The sequence below is a fragment of the Periophthalmus magnuspinnatus genome, chromosome 6 (genome assembly GCF_009829125.3).
Source record: "Periophthalmus magnuspinnatus isolate fPerMag1 chromosome 6, fPerMag1.2.pri, whole genome shotgun sequence".
Lineage (NCBI taxonomy): Eukaryota > Metazoa > Chordata > Actinopteri > Gobiiformes > Gobiidae > Periophthalmus > Periophthalmus magnuspinnatus.
The window spans coordinates 30,450,686-30,469,016 of NC_047131.1; the positions used below are offsets into that span (position 1 = coordinate 30,450,686).

At 36.8% G+C, this 18,331-nt stretch overlaps 1 protein-coding gene across 1 annotated transcript in view; it reads right to left on the minus strand.

Annotated features, from left to right (window-relative positions):
• Positions 1 to 788: 788 nt before the first annotated feature.
• si:dkeyp-19e1.3 (USP6 N-terminal-like protein) overlaps positions 789 to 18,331 on the minus strand; it is a 36,286-nt gene continuing 18,743 nt past the window's right edge. The window contains exons 6-14 of the mRNA XM_033967442.2: positions 17,996 to 18,103; positions 17,808 to 17,917; positions 11,296 to 11,344; positions 7,184 to 7,304; positions 5,356 to 5,450; positions 4,724 to 4,789; positions 4,497 to 4,596; positions 3,104 to 3,256; positions 789 to 2,243 (exon numbers count right to left, since the gene is read on the minus strand). Coding sequence (XP_033823333.1) covers positions 985 to 2,243; positions 3,104 to 3,256; positions 4,497 to 4,596; positions 4,724 to 4,789; positions 5,356 to 5,450; positions 7,184 to 7,304; positions 11,296 to 11,344; positions 17,808 to 17,917; positions 17,996 to 18,103 — 2,061 coding nt within the window. The 3' untranslated portion in view covers positions 789 to 984. The remainder of the gene's footprint in view (positions 2,244 to 3,103; positions 3,257 to 4,496; positions 4,597 to 4,723; positions 4,790 to 5,355; positions 5,451 to 7,183; positions 7,305 to 11,295; positions 11,345 to 17,807; positions 17,918 to 17,995; positions 18,104 to 18,331) is intronic.

Consider the following 18,331-nt stretch of genomic DNA (forward strand, 5'->3'; position numbering starts at 1 on the left):
TTCAGTCGTGTATTAAATGTGTCAACGTTCATTGTGTCCAAATGAAAAGGTTAGGACCAAGGGCGGATGCACGTAGATGCATTTATAGACAAATAATTAACTGAAATAAATACCGTATATACACAAGAAACTACACCAATGCCCTGTTTTCCATGTAAGGTCCTCTAAAACAAGTTAAATATGGCTTGTGTTTATAGACATGCTTTGGTTTTAGAAGAGTTAGAATGAATTTTGACCACAAGAGGGCGGTATTACTCAAGATATAATTCAAACTATTCTTGTAACAGAACTCAAGAGTTAAATTACATTCATGTCAGTAACTTCCAATTGAATTTTCTCTTCAGCTTTAACATATTGCACCTCGTCCTCTTGTTTTAATCTTTTAAATAAACCCTATTTTTGGTGTGATCAGGTAGTAACACAAACAGACATAGACCAGGAGGACGCTCACAGTTTAAAGCACCAATAGAACGTGTAGGTTTTGGTGCTTAAAGGAAGTCAACAAACCTTCTCAAAAGCCCTTATGTTGCTACTTTTAGTTTAACACGACTGATTCAGACGGTACTATGGTTATGACTCGATAACTGAAGCTATTTTAACTAAACCTGACATCAAAAGTGGCCGCGCACACGCCTTAATCACGTCAGAAACGGTTTTAACTACAGCCAAAACAACACCAACGACAAAATCTTTTATCTCGTTAAAAAGGATTTCAGTGCAAAGAGGAAGAATGTGCATTGATCAGCCGTAGAATCCGTTAAAACGTGTTGGGAAGAGCACATTTTTTAGCCAATTTCTGTGTAAATGTGTAAACGATTTGCTGTTTCTAAGCCCTTGAAATATGAGGCAGGCATTGCTATTTACACATTAGTTAAAGGTTTCTCATACACATGCACACACAAGTTGTTTTTTGTTTGGAAAAATACTGGCCAAACCTTTCAAACGGCAGCAAAAATACTTCAGTCCATCTTTACCGAACATGCATTATCCAAAAGTCACTGATTTGGGTAGTTGCGGACCACCTGGAGGCATCCGGCAAAAGTCTGGGTTGGATCTGACCAGCGGGACCCCAACGGAGGCCGGGCTTGTCGCTCTTGGAGGGGACCCGGTGTAGAGGAGCGGCGCGGGGAAGGCAGAATGTCCCCTGGGACCCCTGGAGAAAGCTTTGGAGTAGTTTGGCGAACTCGCTCTGTGAATGTCCGAACAGCTGTGTCCGCCGCTCTGAAAAGGCGTCACTCTGTCAGCGAAGGTTGAACGAGGAGGGGTCACGAGCGTCGGATCTCCCGCCCAACGCTCGTCCACCTCGCAGAGCGGCTCTTGGGACACTGAACGAAACGATGGCGGGCTTGGAGACGGTGGGATGAACATCGGAGGTGGAGAAACAGGACAGTTGATGGGGTTATAGTCTTTGTTGAAGGTATTAAGAGTCTTGGGTGATTCCTCTGGAGTAGTTGCCAAAAGCCTGTCGATGTAGCGTTCGTCGTCGTCGCCTTCGGAAAGATTGTCATACTGGGAGGTATTGGAAGGCCGCCTGTCTCCCGTGTGAACCGGAACGTAGAGGGAAACGGGGAATTTGGTCGGCTTCGGTGGAACTCGCGGGGAAGATGATGCCGAGGAAGTTGTGAAGACACGGGTTGGAGAAGGTTTTTTCTGTAGGATGTCGAGGGATGTGATCGGTTTGGGGCCGATTTTAGGCTTCGCTTGAGACCGCGGTGAAGAACTAAACTCTGGCTTTGGAGGTGCGGTGTCCTCTGTGTAACAAAAAGGTGGAGGTGGTAGTTCGGGTAGGTCCATGATGTCAGGTTGGATGGGGACAGCGTCCAAAGCGGGGGGCTCGTAAGGAGGAGGCCACTCCACAGACTCTTCCTGAAGTTCCTTATGTCCAGGTTGGTTGCTCTCCTCTGGATCTGAGCTTCTAACCATTTTTACGGCATTGGCTGAAGGTTTTTCTTGTTTTGGCGGTAACGGCGGAGCTCTGCAGGGCTTTACAGACGAAGAGTGCTCAGAGATTTCGCTGTGCTCTACGACAGAGTCTGGAGAAGGCGAGAAAGGAGTGAAGCTTCTGCTGTCGTCGGGTTCCACAGGAGAAGACGTCGGGTGTAAAGTGATGTTCATTTGCTGGGGGATCGTGCTGGAGTGGCTCTGCTCTTGCAAACTGATTTTGACCTCGAGAGGCGAGTCGGGATGGTCGGGAACTGGTCTCTCTTGACCCAGTGGTTTTCTTGGCAGCTCGTCTGACTTGGCTAAATAAGGAAATGCAGAGTAGGAATGTATCAGCCAAAATATACAAAGGAATTTTCAGTCTTAAGATTGAGAAAATGTTTATAGTGCACAAAATGGATTGTTGGGAGGTATAAGACAGGTTATAATGTTGTTACTGCGTCAAAAACAGACCTGGACTTGTGTTTTGTTTCATTTCACACATGTTTGGAGATGTAGACAGACTAATAACGCAGGATTACTCAAAGCTCAGAATGCTCTGTTCCACCTCGTGATGAAAACTACGTTGAAAACTAGCTTCGTGACAAGTTAACAGCTACCTTTGACCTTTTATTAAGTAGAAATGAGTAATTCCAGGGCTGAAATCGTCCAGAAAACACAGTGGAGCACTTCCTGTTTCACCACATGACATCATAAAAGGTGGAACAGAGTGTTTTCAGTTTGCGAAAAAGCCTAAATCTGCAGGGTTTTTGTGTTAAACGTGTGTGAATGAAACAAAACACAACTCCAGGTCTGTTTGTGATGAGGAAACAACATTAGAACAGATCAGAAAATAGTGTAAAATGGCATAGTTTAGTTTTTTATACATCCTTCAACACTTTTATCTTCATAGCTTAATTGTCCAAATAAAAACTGTGCATGTCGATAAAGCGACTGGGACAATTTGTGTTTTCTTGGCTGTAAAAATCTTTCTGATTGGCTGAGGACAGAGCCAATGACGCCTACAGATGCAGCGCAGTCTGGAGTGTAGAACAAAACACTCAAAACTCAATTTAAAAATAATTTGTGAAGTGGAAATGCGTCTTAAGAAAATGTTTTAGGACTGTATACCCCACAGTGTAAATGCACACACAGTCGTTTAGGTACAAGTAGAAAACTGCACCTGGAGGAGGCTGATCCAACTTTTTACTCCGCAGCTCAGACATCGCCGCCTGTAACTGTTCAACCACCACATCGTCGGGTAAAAAGAAAGAAACCGACAGCTGCTCTTGAAGGAATTCCCTCAGATCCTCCAACGGAAGCTTCTGGAGACGCTCTGATAAGCAAACAGGGAGAGGCAATGATGGGTTAATCTATAAGGTCAAAGGTCATTTAACCTCAGGGGATGTGAATCTGTAAAATCAATGTGGGTCACTGTTTGAGGATCTGTATTACGCTTCAATGGGCAACGTTTTGCTTAGTCAACGTAACGTAAAAAAGCCCTGACAGAAGTATATGGGGAGAGTTTTAACCAATGCGATGAGCGTTTGGTTGTGCCAGTGCCCAATGGAAAGTCAGGTTTTATTCTTCTACACAGCAACGGATCACTTTGATTATGTAAGCCCGTTAGGAAGCAGCCAACCGCGAGGAAGCGTGCCATGTAAATCCAGGCAGTTACACCCTGGACTATAGCAACAGCGCGCTCCGATGCAGCCGGGCATGAACCAGCTTCAGTGACTCAGGGAAATAACGCAATATTTCTGAAGTAAATATAGACAAACGAGATTAAAACTAATTTACGCTGGTGATTTAGCGACTTTCGGGTCTTTTATGGGATCCGAATCTTTAAAATCCATTCATTGTAAAGTGTTTTGAGAGACTTGAAGGTGGAAAAGCGCTATATAAAAATGCAACCATTTCAAAGAGCCTTCAGAAGACTGGCTTTTTTACTGTTTGTTTATATGGCAGAATCCAATTTAAGAACCCATTTTAACAACAAACTAATCACAGAGAGAAACAACCGAGGCTTAGATGTGTTTAAACTGGTTCAAACTGAGCGTGGGACTGTGTTTAACCTTTTAAATTACGCATAATCGAAATAAAACAATACTAATAATCTTAAAAGTAACTGTTAATATGATGCCAAATCTGTTTTTTTGTGCAGAAATCTCTCATTTGCATCGCCTGCTTTGCTTCCGTGATGATTCTTGTGTCAGTTCAGCGTTAATAGAAGGAAAAATTGAGATCCGGATCCAGCCGTTCACGTTAAAGAATCGTTCAAAAGAGCCGATTCGCTCATGAACGTCGCATTGCTAATTTACGCCACTGACGCAAAAAACGAGCAGATTTAAACCACAAAAACTAGTTTAAATCTACAATATTGTTAAAAAACTACAAGCTGTAATAACTAAACAGCAGGGTGAAACGCTTTAGTCATTAGTTTGCATCTGTAACGAGTCATAAAAGTTATAAATTCAACCTTTTACAGCTCAGATCTTACTGAAAAATAACCAAAAACACGACAAAAAATGCACACGCGATAAATATTGACCCCAAAAAACTGTCAATCTACTCACTTTTGTGCAACTTCAGTGCAGTATAAGCCATGGCGGTTAGCAACTTATCTCCCTCCAATATGTAGATGTCCCAGAGTCGCAGAGTGAGGGTAAAAGGGCTCTGTTATGCAAGACGATCAAACACAAAACAGATGCATTTCAGATTCCAGCATCAGGGGGGTTGTGTTATAAATGAGCAATGCAGATGTGGAGCCCTGTAAACAGCTGGGTGCAATCGAAATACTCACTCTGTCAATGAAGCACTGCAGAAACCATTTGGTGGTGTAAATCCCAGTTGTCATCTGCTCTTTATCCTGCGGGCCAGAAGTAAATGAGAAATCGGTCTCTGAGGGAAGTCGCTCCTCGTAATCTCTGCTCTCTTTTGCTTCTTGGAGATAGCGAACTAGCCATGTGTAGCTTTGAGCATTAATCAGATAATTACAGACCGGATTCTTGTGCGATTTAAGCGGTTACGTCATCAAAAACGCACCCGGAGTAGCGTTTTTGTTTCATTCACACATGTTTCAGTAGCCCTGCATTATTCTACTACTTCTTTTACCTTTAGTTCAGCAGAAATTGGCAACTCCAGGGCTGAAATGATCCAAATAATTCTAGAAATGAATGTGTCCGAAGTTTAAAAACACAGCGGAGCACTTCCTGTATCGCCGCATGATGACATCACAAGGTGGAACACAGTGTTTTCAGTTTGAGAGAAGCCTAAATATGCAGTTTTTGTGCGTTAAAACGTGTGAGAATGAAACAAAACACAACTCCAGGTCTGTTTTTGACGAGGAAACATCTTAAAATAGATCAGAAAAAAGCCCTTTAATTTATTTCAGCTGCAAACCTTTTTTATTTTCGCAGTAGCGTCGTAACTCACCAGGTGTTTCTTTAGCTTAGGCAGCATTTTGGAGAGGATGAGTTCATGTTGGGCTTGGAAACGCTGAAGCTTTGGAAATCCCGGAATGAAGAATCCTAAATGGAGCCATAACATTTGAGAGTTAGAGATGGTATTTCCCCAGAAAAAAAAAAAAAGTTTCAAAAGTCAGCGGAATATTTGCTACGCAGGTTTTAAACTATGACCTAAAATGTGACAAAATGCAGTATTAAAAATGAAAAAATAAACTATATATAAAGGCATAATGTATCGTATGTAGGTGGTGGGCAATACTGACAAAAAAAAGACTTTATGTATTTTATTTTCATTTTTTTTACTATCCCCATGACGATATTCAGATGATATTATAACTATCCATCTGAAAACTGCTAAAATGTGCGTGTAAAAGTTAAAACCTAAATAGTAAATGGTTATAAATGGTTTATTCAGCGCTTTTCCACGTTTAAGACACTGAAAGCGCTTTAATTTCACCGATTTCAACCAATGATGTTCATGTCCAGAGCGGGATTCGAACCGCCAACCTTCAGATCAGCGGACAAACACTCAACCAACTGGGCTACTGCTAAATAATCATTAAAATAAACCAGTATATCACTTTATACTCTTGTTTGGAACATTTCATAGCCTTTAAAAGAAGTTCTACCCAATATTCTGACTTTGCGTATCACACCAGTTGAATTACTCGCACCATTTACTCATTAGTGACAATAAACTCATATTTGAATCAAGATATTTCAGTATTAACATGACACTAAGCAATAAGGTTGATACTGATTACGATCCCATGGTAAATAATTACTATTATCAACTTATGGTTCAGTACATGACGCTGTAAACAATAGATTTTAAGTCTCAAAAAGATGATGTACACATGATAAATATTGAGTATTTTGTTGGAATATGATAAGATCTGAGCTGTAGGGGGTTGAATAACAAAGTTCTTTGACTAAATATTGGTTCATTCTCCTATTTATTTTTGTATTTATTTATTGATTGATTTTTGTATTTATTTATTTTTGATATTTATTTATTTTTGTATTTATTAATTTATTTATTTTTGTATTTATTTTTGCATGTATTTATTCATATTTATTTATTTTTGTATTTATTTATTTTTGTATTTATTTTTTTGTACTTATTTATTTTTATAATAATTTATTTATTGTATTTATTTTGTATTTTTTGTGTATTTATTTATTTTTATATTTATTTATTTATTGTATTTATTTATTTTTGTATTTATTTATTTATTTGTTTATTTATTGCAGCTCAGGCCTATTGAATGATATTATCTATTTAAAAGTTGGTTTTATCCCTGTTTGTCTGTGGCATGAAGTCATTTCAATATTCAACATGACATAAGCACATCTTTTTTAACTTTATACATGCCCTAATTTGTATTTATTCAGTGTTTTTTATGTTGCACTTTATCACCAAAGAAAGTTCCTAGTTTGTGAGCCGTGTTCACTGACAATGGCAATAAAAAAATCTTCAGCTCCTTCTTTTCTGCATCACTCGAGGAAAAACTCAAACTAAAACACAACTCTGCCCACACTGGTCCATTTTTCCCACGATCAGAGAGTAATTTAGCTCCATAAAATGCTTATTTATAAAAGAAAAATAGATATTTATATAACGTTTTATCGCAGTACACAACAGAACGTCCTTTTTAACACAAAATAAATGCCCGTCTTTAATATTACCATGCAAGTTCTGACCAAGACCATTCTATAAACTGTCTTTTTTTTACACAACCAGTTTAAATATTGATGTGTGGCTGTATATCTATTTTAGTTCTCACCCTACTCACCGTGCATGGCGTGTTTACTGTTCGTGAGGAGCTGAGACAAAGCCCAGAAAGCATCCTCCTCGTTCAGGTACATGAGCAAGATGGCCGCAATCTGACTCATGCCTTGGCAGTAGCTCACCTCCTTGGGGAAGAAAGAAGAAGAAGAAGACAGAACGAGAAAATGGTCAGAACCGATTGTGCGCAGCGGCCATAGGAGAAATTATTTATAATTTAGTGTAACATGCGTGTGAGCTGAGCAGAGGAACAACCTGAAAGTCTGTGGTGAGGAGGTAAAAGTGGGTAAAAGAAGCGTCCCTCAACACTCATCGTAAACAGTTTTAGCCGGGGTTGTTCAAATATTTACCGTAACCTCCTCCATTACAACTATGATCCAACGGTTTAGTCCAAACAAGTCACTCTTTGCAAGAAAACTATTTACAAAAGCAGACACATATTAGCTATTTGTCTATATTAGAGCCAAGCGAGAGCAAAGCAGCATGGGACGTTTTCCATTCAAGGGAATCGTACCACCAGCTTTTTTTCTTTTATTTTTTTTTACCATTTTATATGAATACTTACAGAAAACATCAAATCTATGTACAGTATTTTCTGGAATATAAGTCGCATGTTTTTTCATAATTATCCGGGGGTGCGACTTATACTCAGATGTGACTTATTTGATTTTTTTTTTCTTTTTCTTCATTATTATGCATTTTTTGGCTGCTGCGACTTATTCTCCAGAAAATACAGTAAAATATACAAGTAAAATATATGGAATTACGTAGCAAAAAGAAAAAAAGGATAAGTAACTACTAAATATTTTTTGACAAAGTGAAGCGTGGCTACTTTGAGGATTTGAACATAAAGGATTTTTTTTTTTTTTTAAAGTAAGTAGTGAGAGTAATTTAGAGCAGAGCAACATGGGACGTTTTCCATCGTACGACCATCTTTTTTTCCTTTATTTTTTATCCTTTATTTACAATTTTCTACATTTTATACGAATACTTACAGGAAACATCAAATCTATGCATCGTATTTTTCATAGTATAAGTGGCACTTTTTTCATAGTTTGTCCGGGGTGCGACTTATACTCAGATGCGACTTATATGTGAAATATGTTTTTTTTTTTTTTTTCCTTCATTATTATGTATTTTTTATGCTGCTGCGACTTATACTCCAGTGTCTTGTTTTTCGCTTCACTGTTTGGTTTTCTTATTAAAAACAAATGACGTCGATATTCATTTTCTGTGCATAAACATCCAGATATTGTATATTTTAGCACAAACTTTGAATTAAATAGGAAGTGTGTGTGACAGAAGAAAAAAAAAACATTATTTTGTCACATATTGTAAAGAGTTTGTCCAACCAAACACTACTTTTTACACATAGAAGCATTTTTTATTTACACTAACGGTCAAAAGTTTGGACGCACCATCTCATTCAATTTTTAGTTTTTTTTATTCCTTTATTTTGTACTATTTTCTACATTTTATACGAATACTTACAGAAAACATCAAATCTATGTACAGTATTTCCTGGAATATAAGTTGCACTTTTTTCGTGGTTTGTCTGGGGGTGTGACTTATACTCAGGTGCGACTTATATGTGGAATATGTTTGTTTTTTTCTTCATTATTATGCAAATTTTGGCTGGTCCGATTTATATTACACATACAAGTCGCACTGGAGTATAAGAAATAAAATGCATAATAATGAAGAAAAAAACATATTTCACATATAAGTCGCATCTGAGTACAAGTTATTTTCTTCATTATTATGCATTTTTTGACTTATATATATATTTTACTGTATTTTCTGGAGTATAAGTCAAAAAATGCATAATAATGAAGAAAAAAAACATATTTCACATATAAGTCGCATCTGAATACAAGTTATTTTCTTCATTATTATGCATTTTTTTACTTATACTCCAGAAAATACGGCAAAATATAAACATAACATAACTCCACACATCTTTCTTCATATGTTAAATGTCTTCTGTTTGTATATAAAATGTATAAAGTAGTAAAAATTAAGAAAACAAAATACTGAAAGAGAACGTTTGGACACCACATCTCGTCGTTATTTGTTTATATTAGAGCCAAGTCGGAGCAGAGCAACATGGGACATTTTCCATTAAAGGGAATCGTACATTTAAACGGGTTGTATCGAGGTCGACCTACGCAGTCTAGACGTTCACGCCGCCTCCTATAGACGACTGCGTGTTCCACTCCGGCCCCCCTACCCCCTACTCTCTACTCTAAGCGCTGGCACTCTCCTCCACTGACCCACTTTCTGCTGAGTGACGCGGGATACGAGAGGAAAAGGGAAAAAACGGGAATGGCACATGCCCCTTTTCCTCTGGCTCCGGCACCTCCGCACAGGAACTGTCCGACCATAAAGCCCATAAAACCAACACGTTTGTATTTGGACAGCAGAGTCAGCGTTCCCTGCACATGATACTGGAGCTGCGACTTAGAACGAGGGAAACGTAGTGAAGCAAAGTGCAAATTGTTCCCTATAGAAGCAGTTTAAACATTTGGAAAGGGAAGGAATGGTCCGTTTACTTTTAGTTTAGTTTTGTTTGGGCTGCGTCTTGGATTCACATATGCAAAAATGCTATTCCCAGACTATTCCAGGTGTAAATTTGTTCAACTCTGATGCAAAAACGTAAACTTTCAGTCAACGTGAGCACATCCTTGCGTGTGTTTCGACATCAGCTCATTTTACTTCCTGAATAACTACTAAAAAGTTACAGTTTTTTGCATTTTTTAGATGGTACATTTTATATTTTGTCTTTATAATGGCTCAAAAATAACTATTACTTCCTATTACTATTACGTACTCGTTCAGCCCTGATGCCAAAACTTAAAATCCATTCACAGTTTACTCACAGTTAAAACATCCTTGCAACTTATTTTAGTTCCTGAATAACTACGGTGCTAAAAAAGTAGCGTAGTTGGTTAGTTAGTTGGTACATTTTACACCTTTTTTTCTTTATAATGGCTCGAGAATAACTATTACTTCCAAAAATATACGTAAAAGTCATATATTTATTTGTTTGTGAAGCTTTTTTTATCTTTATTTATACCAGGAGAGCACAATGAGAGGATCCAGACTCTCATTTTCACGGGCGCCTTGTTAAAAAAATACAGAAAAATCCAAACAAAACACAAAAAAATGCTGTATTGCGGTTCACCTTTCGCGGTTTCGCTGCAATTTTACATGCTTTTTTTTTTTTTTTACAGCATATGAACCTGCATTGTGTTCTGCGTCTGAAGTGTGACTCTGAAGTGCTGTACGTTTGCAATTTGTTTTCTCCCCGACAAAACCCGCAATGTCGATGAAACGTTCTGCACCGACAAAGACGCCGACGAAGGTTTGAACTTTGAGAGAGTTTAAACGAGAGAGAAATGTGAGAAAATGTTAACGCCTGTGTGAGAAAAGTGTATAAAGTGTGTGGTGAGGGGTTTTACAGCAAAGAACATAGAGAATAATGTAAAAACAAAGCTGATACTTCGCGGATTTCGACTATTCCGGGTTATTTTTTAGAACGTGACCCTCGCGATAAACGAGAAACCACTGTATGTAAATCATTAATTCATTTGTTTGTCTTTTATTTATCTTTATTTATACACGGAGAGCCCAATGAGAGGACCCAGACTCTTCTTTTCATGGGCGCCCTGTTCGAATAAAGAAAAATCCAAGCAAAAAAACTAAAAAAAGAAGCACTTAAGTCCATTTAAAAACACTAAAAACAGGCGGAGGTGCGAGCGTGAATCATGAAAGTCTTTACCAGAGGTCAAAAGACAGTTTGCATCTTATTTAACCACAAGTTTGCAAAAGCGTCGAAGGTGTTCTGGCGGTCTGGGCTCTTTTGGCGTGACAACGAAACAAACGCCACACGGGGTTAAACGCGTCTTTGAAAAGTGCAGTTAACTCCTCTGAACCTGGGAGCGTCAGGAGTCATTATACGTTTTAAGTCGAGCGTTTTCTCATGAATTAATTATCTCCTACACAGATGGGGTTTTTTTTTGAGCGCTCGCTTGGTCTATTCTTCGGTATTTAACCACCCAACACCGTGTTATGTAACAGACACACTTTAAAAACGCACGCACACTCACACAAACGTACCGTGTTGTAGACCGAGTAGGCTGCGAGGACGTGAAACAAGGCCTGCTGCCTGGAAGAGGAACAGAAAACACGGATCATTTAAAAAAGCTGCTCAGAACATAAACATCAGATGAAAAACTGTACTTTCTCGTCCACGTGTTCACTGCAGAATAAAAGGAGTTTTACTTAAAAAGCTTTGGAGGAATCGTCTCCTTTTTGCAGTCGATATTCCCTAAATGAACCACCTACACCACATATGTCAAACTCAAGGCCCGGGGGACAAATGCGGCCCGCCATGTCATTTTATGTGGCCCGTGACAAGATAAATTTAAACGTATGACTGTCTTAAAATGTCAGTTTATCAGGAGTTACGCATTTACACAGACATAATTTTTTATATCTTTGCAAATTTGAGACGAACCATTTTGCTGATGCGGTGAAATTGAGTTTGACGCCCCTGATGCTCTCACTTTTGAATGTTGAATTACGGTTTAATTTTAAGATTCTGTTGATTGATGCAAAAGAAAAATTTGATATAATAATTTGATGGAAGCTTTTACGACACTTTAGTTCTTCTATTTTACATCTGGGGCTGTACTGAATGTGTGTAATTATTATAAACCGATTTAGTTTCTTTTTATTGCTTATTTATGTTTTGTTTTGGGTTTTTTTTCTTCTCTTTTTTAACTTACTATTCAGTTTCATTCAAATTAGTTATGATTTTTGGGGTCTGGTTCTGTTATGTTTATGTACAACGTTTGTCATGTTTTTTTTGTATAACATGAAAATCTTTATAAATATATTATAAAAAAAAAAAAAAAAAAAAAAAAAAAGTGAGTGTGACGTCACCCACGGCGTTCAGCTCCAGTCAAATGAAGCTCATCGAGGCTAACAGTTATAGCGGCTAATTTGGAGCCGAGTTTCATGTTTGGAATTCCGACTGCGAGTATCATAGCAACCAAAGAGCCAATCAGGAGCGAGGCTGATGAAGGTAAACGCCCCCTTCTCGTCTGCACCGCTGGTTTAGCAGGGAGCGGATGCTTAGCAACGCTGTCAATCAAACCTGTTGCTAACGCTAACGGGAGCAACATCGAGGAAAGAAGGCGCCTGATTTGTCTGTTATTAATGTTCAAATCTTGATTTACAGACACAAACGTGAAATAAAAACCCCAGGATCATGTAGAGGGTTAATACGAACATTTAAGACCAAAAATGATGTCTGACAGCAGCAGAGACAGAGAGAGGACACGGTTAAAAAAAAAAAAAAAATCTTAATAAACTAAATAAAATAATATATATATAAAAAAATCAAAATAACAAAAATAAATAAATAAAAAAAAAATTTAAACAAAAGTTCAAAATAACAAAAAGACAAACAAAAAACCCCTCAAAATAATAAAAAATAAAAATAAAACCCAAAATAAACTAAAAATAACTTAACTAAAAAAGTGAACCCCAGGATCATGTAGAGGGTTAATACGAATATTTAAGACCAAAATGATGAGTCTGACAGCAGCAGGTACAGAGAGAGGAGCCACAGTTAAAAAAAAAAAAAAAATCTTAATAAACTAAATAAAAGAAAAAAAATAAAAAATAAATAAAAGAAAAAAATTAAAACAAAAGTTCAAAATAACAAAAAAACAACTCAAAATAATAAAAAATAAAACCCAAAATAAACTCAAAATAACTTAATAACTAAAAAAGTGAACCCCGGGATCATGTAGAGGGTTAATATGAACATTTAAGACCAAAATGACGTCTGACAGCAGCAGGTACAGAGAGAGGACACACAGTTTTCTAATCTAAAGTGAACTGGAGCTGGAGTCGATGGAGCGGGAAGTGTACCCATGCTCACTTCCTGTTTGGAACGCGGGGGCTAGCACGTTAGCTATGTCCATTTATATAAACAGTCTATGGTTGGCTCTGAGTTTCCATCTGCCCATGTCCCCAGTAGAACTTTAACATCAGACGACCAGATGATTTTAGACGTTCCAAGGTCTAAAATCACGGGTTGGCAGTTTTTCTTCTTTGAACAGCCCAATCTTTAAATATTTTCAAATCTTTATTGAAAACTCATTTATCTGCAGCGGCTTTGAACACGAGCCGAGCGGGACATTTGTATTGTATTGTTTTATTGTGTTTTTGCATGTTTTGTTTTATAAGAGTGCACTTTATATCGTCTTTGTACAGCACTTTGAGCAGCTGTGGGAGTTTTTAAATGTGCTTTATAAATATATCGGACGTGACTCGAGTACTACAGCTGAATATGGTAAAATTATCGCTGTGATTTGAAAAGTACTTGTTGATAAATTAAAATCTAAGGACAATTTCTGTACTTGTGATGTGGATTTAGTGCCACTGAACCAGATTTTTCCAGATTTTTTACTTAACAAAAGTAAGTAGCATTAAATTTGAAATATTCTACAAGTAAATATTACATTTTTCTTTTATTTTAGTCTTTTTCCAGGTCAAGATTTAGTTTGTTTTCACACCTGACAGCTTCGACTCCTCACTCACGCTCTTCCTCAGCCCCATAAATCGGGACGAGGGGGCTTTTTTACTCTCACACACCTGAAAAACAGTCTCGAAGAAGTCGGACTGCAGATGGACGCCGTTTTCCTGCCGCCACCGGTAGAAAAACGGCGTCAAAACCTGTTTAAATCAGCTGACGATCAACAGACGCGTCACAGCAACATCACGTGACCACTGTGAGGCGCTAGTGAGCAGTTAAACTATAAAAGTATGAAAACAAATTAAAACTTTGTCTGAAAAACGTTAAAATAACTCTCCATGAACCACTACGTTTCATTTAGCGCACGTTGAAACTCCCTGAACGCAGTTTTCTAAGGCTTTGAACGGGTTTGTTGACTGAAAACTTTGAGACAGCGATAGCGGGGAAGCTAATGTTTATGCGTACATATGGGAAGAAGGGAAGCGCATTAACGGATAAAGTGTCGCCAAAAAGGATGTGCCCCCTGCAGGCCTTCCCCGCCATAGACACAAGAATTACACAGGAAAAACAACTTTAAATAGCTGTGGATGAGCGAGTGTGTGTGTGTGGGGGTGTGTGTGTGTGTGTGTGTGTGTGTGTGTGTGTGACAGCTGTGAGGGGAAGGAGTGGGCAGTGAGAGGATGGAGAGCTGCTTTGGTCTGTGCACAAGTCAGGTTTGAATTAAAAGGAAGTGCGGCTGGGACATATTACAAAAGTGTCATATCTATTGGCTCATATGGATCTGTCTTGATTTTCGCTTCACTGTTTGGTTTTCTTATTAAAAACAAATGACGTGTGATATTAATTTTCTGTGCGTAAACATCCAGATATTGTATATTTTAGCACAAACTTTGAATTAAGTAGGAAGTGTGTGTGACAGAAGGAAAAAGGACACTATTTTTTCACAGATTGTAATGAGTTTGTCGACCAAACACTCACAGATTTATGAGATGTCCTTTGTTTTTTACACAAAGAAGCATTTTTGATTTACACTAAAAAGTCAAAAGTTTGGACGCATCATCTTTTTTTCCTTTATTTTTTACCATTTTCTACATTTTATATAAATACATACAGAAAACATTAAATCTATGAACTGTATTTTCTTGAGTAAAACTCGCACTTTTTTTTTTTGCGACTTATATGTGAAATATGTGATTTTTTTTTCATTATTATGCATTTTTTGGCTGGTGCGACTTATACTCTGGAAAATACGGTAAAATATATAAGTAAAATATATGGAATTATGTAGCAAAAAGAAAAAAAGTTAAGTAACTACTAAATATTTTTTTGACAATTTAACTCAAGTAATTTAACTTTTTTTCTTTGCTACATAATTCCATAGATCTTGCTTCATATATTTGATGCCTTCTGTGTGTATATAAAATGTAGAAAGTAGTAAAAATTAAGAAAAAACACTGAATGAGAAAGTTTGAACACCCCATCTCATCTCCTCTCCTCTTTTTTCCTTTATTTTTTCTACTTTCTACACTTTATATACACACAGAAGACACAAAACATATGAAGTAAGGTAAATGGAGTTATGTAGTAAAAAAATACAAAGTTAAATAACTATTAAATATTTTTAACAAAGCAAAGGGTGGCAACTTTGAGGATTTGAATGAAAAATAAAATAAAAAAAATAGTAGAGTAATTTAACTTCTGCGTGTATCTAAAATGTAGAAAGTAGTAAAAATAAAAATAAAAATAATTAAAAAAACTCATCTCATCTCCTCTTTTTTCCTTTATTTTTTCTACTTTCTACACTTTATATACACACAGAAGACACAAAACATATGAAGTAAGATACATGGAGTTATGTAGTAAAGAAAAACAGTTAAATAACAAAGTAAAGCGTGGCTACTTTGAGGATTTTAATACAAAATATTTAAAAAACCCTCTATAATTCCATATACTGTATTTTACTTCATATATCTGATGTCTTGTGTATGTATATAAAACATAATAAGTAGTAAAAATAAAGAAAAAAACACTGAATGACAAAGTTTGGACACCCCATCTCATCTCCTCTCCTCTTTTTTCCTTTATTTTCTCTACTTTCTACACTTTATATACACACAGAAGACATTAAACATATGAAGTAAGATATATGGAGTTACGTAGTAAAAAAATACAAAGTTAAATAACTCTATTCAATATTTTTAACAAAGCAAAGGGTGGCAACTTTGAGGATTTGAATGAAAAATAAAATAAAAAAATAGTAGAGTACTTTAACTTCTGCATATATCTAAAATGTAGAAAGTAGTAAAAATAAAAAAAAATAATTAAAAAAACTCATCTCATCTCCTCTTTTTTCCTTTATTTTTTCTACTTTCTACACTTTTTATACACACAGAAGACACAAAACATATGAAGTAAGATACATGGAGTTATGTAGTAAAGAAAAACAGTTAAATAACAAAGTAAAGCGTGGCTACTTTGAGGATTTTAATACAAAATAATAAAAAAACCCTCTATAATTCCATATACTGTATTTTACTTCATATATCTGATCTTGTGTATGTATATAAAACGTAATAAGTAATAAAAATGAAGTAAACTGTGTCCAAACGTCTCGTGTACATGGGGCACTGTGTGTATTTGGACGGTGATGCTCCGCTCGTATTGTTGGTGAGCCCTTCTGTATAAATGCCATTTCCTGTGGGGCTTTGTGCACTGACAGGAAGACTAATAAAACTCAGAGGAAACCACCGCTTTGCTGGTGTAAGTGCATGTGTATTTGTGTGTATTTGTGTGTATTTTTGCGTGCGTGTGTGTGTGTATATGTGTGTGCGTCTGGGGTCACATCTAAAGAACATGCGACAATCATGAATCTGAACAATTAACAAAGAATCCAAAACAGGTCGGTCTCAAAAACACTAGAAGCTTTTGGGAAGTATTTCGGAATGAGGGAATCGTCTGGAAGTGATGTGTGTTTAAAAATACTAACGCACAAATAAGATAACTTAGAATAAAACTACACAAAGTACACAAACGCCATTTTATACGTGTCACTTTAACTACTAAACCGACTTCTCGTTCAATATATAAAAGCTGGAACAATATTTTTTGCGGTCAGTATTTATGGTGCGTACATTTTCTTTGCAGTACTGATAAATTTGTGGTTATTTTTTAGTTGTATGATCAGATTTAAGCCGTAAAACATTGAATTAATAACATTTCTGACTCATTACAGACGCAAATTAACGACTAAAGTGTTTCATTCTGCTGTTTTTTTATTGCAGCTCGTGTTTTTTTTTAACAATATTGCAGATTTTGATATTTTTGTGGGTCAGTATTTATCGTGCGTACATTTTCTTTGCAGTAATGATAAATTTGTGGTTATTTTTGGGCTGTATGATCAGATTTAAGCCATAAAAGTTGCCATAACTGAGACTGGATACTCTCTCGTGACACAATCGCAATTTAATAACCTGGTAACGAGCTTGTAAACACACACCTGCTCCTGTTTTTAAGGTTTTATATGGATTTCTACTCTCTTTTTTACAAAACCAACTGAGTATACAAGTGATCTCATTGGGTTCCCCCGTATAAATATAGAAAAGAAGAAGACTAAATCGCTTCTATGACTCGTTACAGATGCAAATTTAGTACTAAAGTGTTTCATTCTGCTGTTTATTTTTTGCATCTCATGATTTTTTTTTAGCAATATTGCAGATTTTGATATTTTTAGGGGTCAGTATTCATCGTGTGCACAGTTTCTTTGCACTATTGGGACATTTTTGTTTGTTTTTTTTGTCTGCATGATCAGATTTAAGCCGTAAAAAGTTGAACTAACAATGTTTATGACTCAGTACAGACGCAAATTTAGTACTAAAGTGTTTCATTCTGCCGTTTTCTTTATCGCAACTCGTGTTTTTTTTAGCAATATTGCAGATTTAGAACAGTTTTTGTGGTTTAAATCTGCTCTTCGGTGCGTTTAAGTGGCAAAAAATTAGTTTCAGTATTATCGTTTCTCGTGTATATTTACTTCAGAGACATATCGCACTTCAAATTATTTAAATACTTCAGTCACGATACGTACTTTACTCCAAAACGGTCCATGAACATAATGTGGTTCCTGAAGGTTCTGTTAACGTCCAAATCGATCTGCTTGATCTCGGTGGAGAAGTTACGAGCCTGTATTTTCATTTTCTGTACAGAGAGAAAACAAAAATAACCAGAGAGTACAAAAGAATAGAAATACTTTTAATAACACAGTTGCTCCTTTACCTCATACTTTCCTTCGTTGTCCTGTTTTACTTTCTCCAAATCCAAAAGCAGAGCCCAGGCTTGACCTCGGAGCTGGAGCGGGATGCCTTTGTACACTCTCTTTACCAACTTCAGCACAAAGAAGAGACATATGTGAGTATAAATATTACATGACATCGCTTTTACTTTAAGTACAGTGGTCCCTCGTTTATCGCGGGGGTCACGTTCTAAAAATAACCCGTAATAGATGAAATCCGTGAAGTATCGGCTTTATTTTTTACAGTTATTCTATACGTTTTTGTCTGTAAAACTCCTCACCACACACTTTATACACTTTTCTCACACAGGCGTTAACAT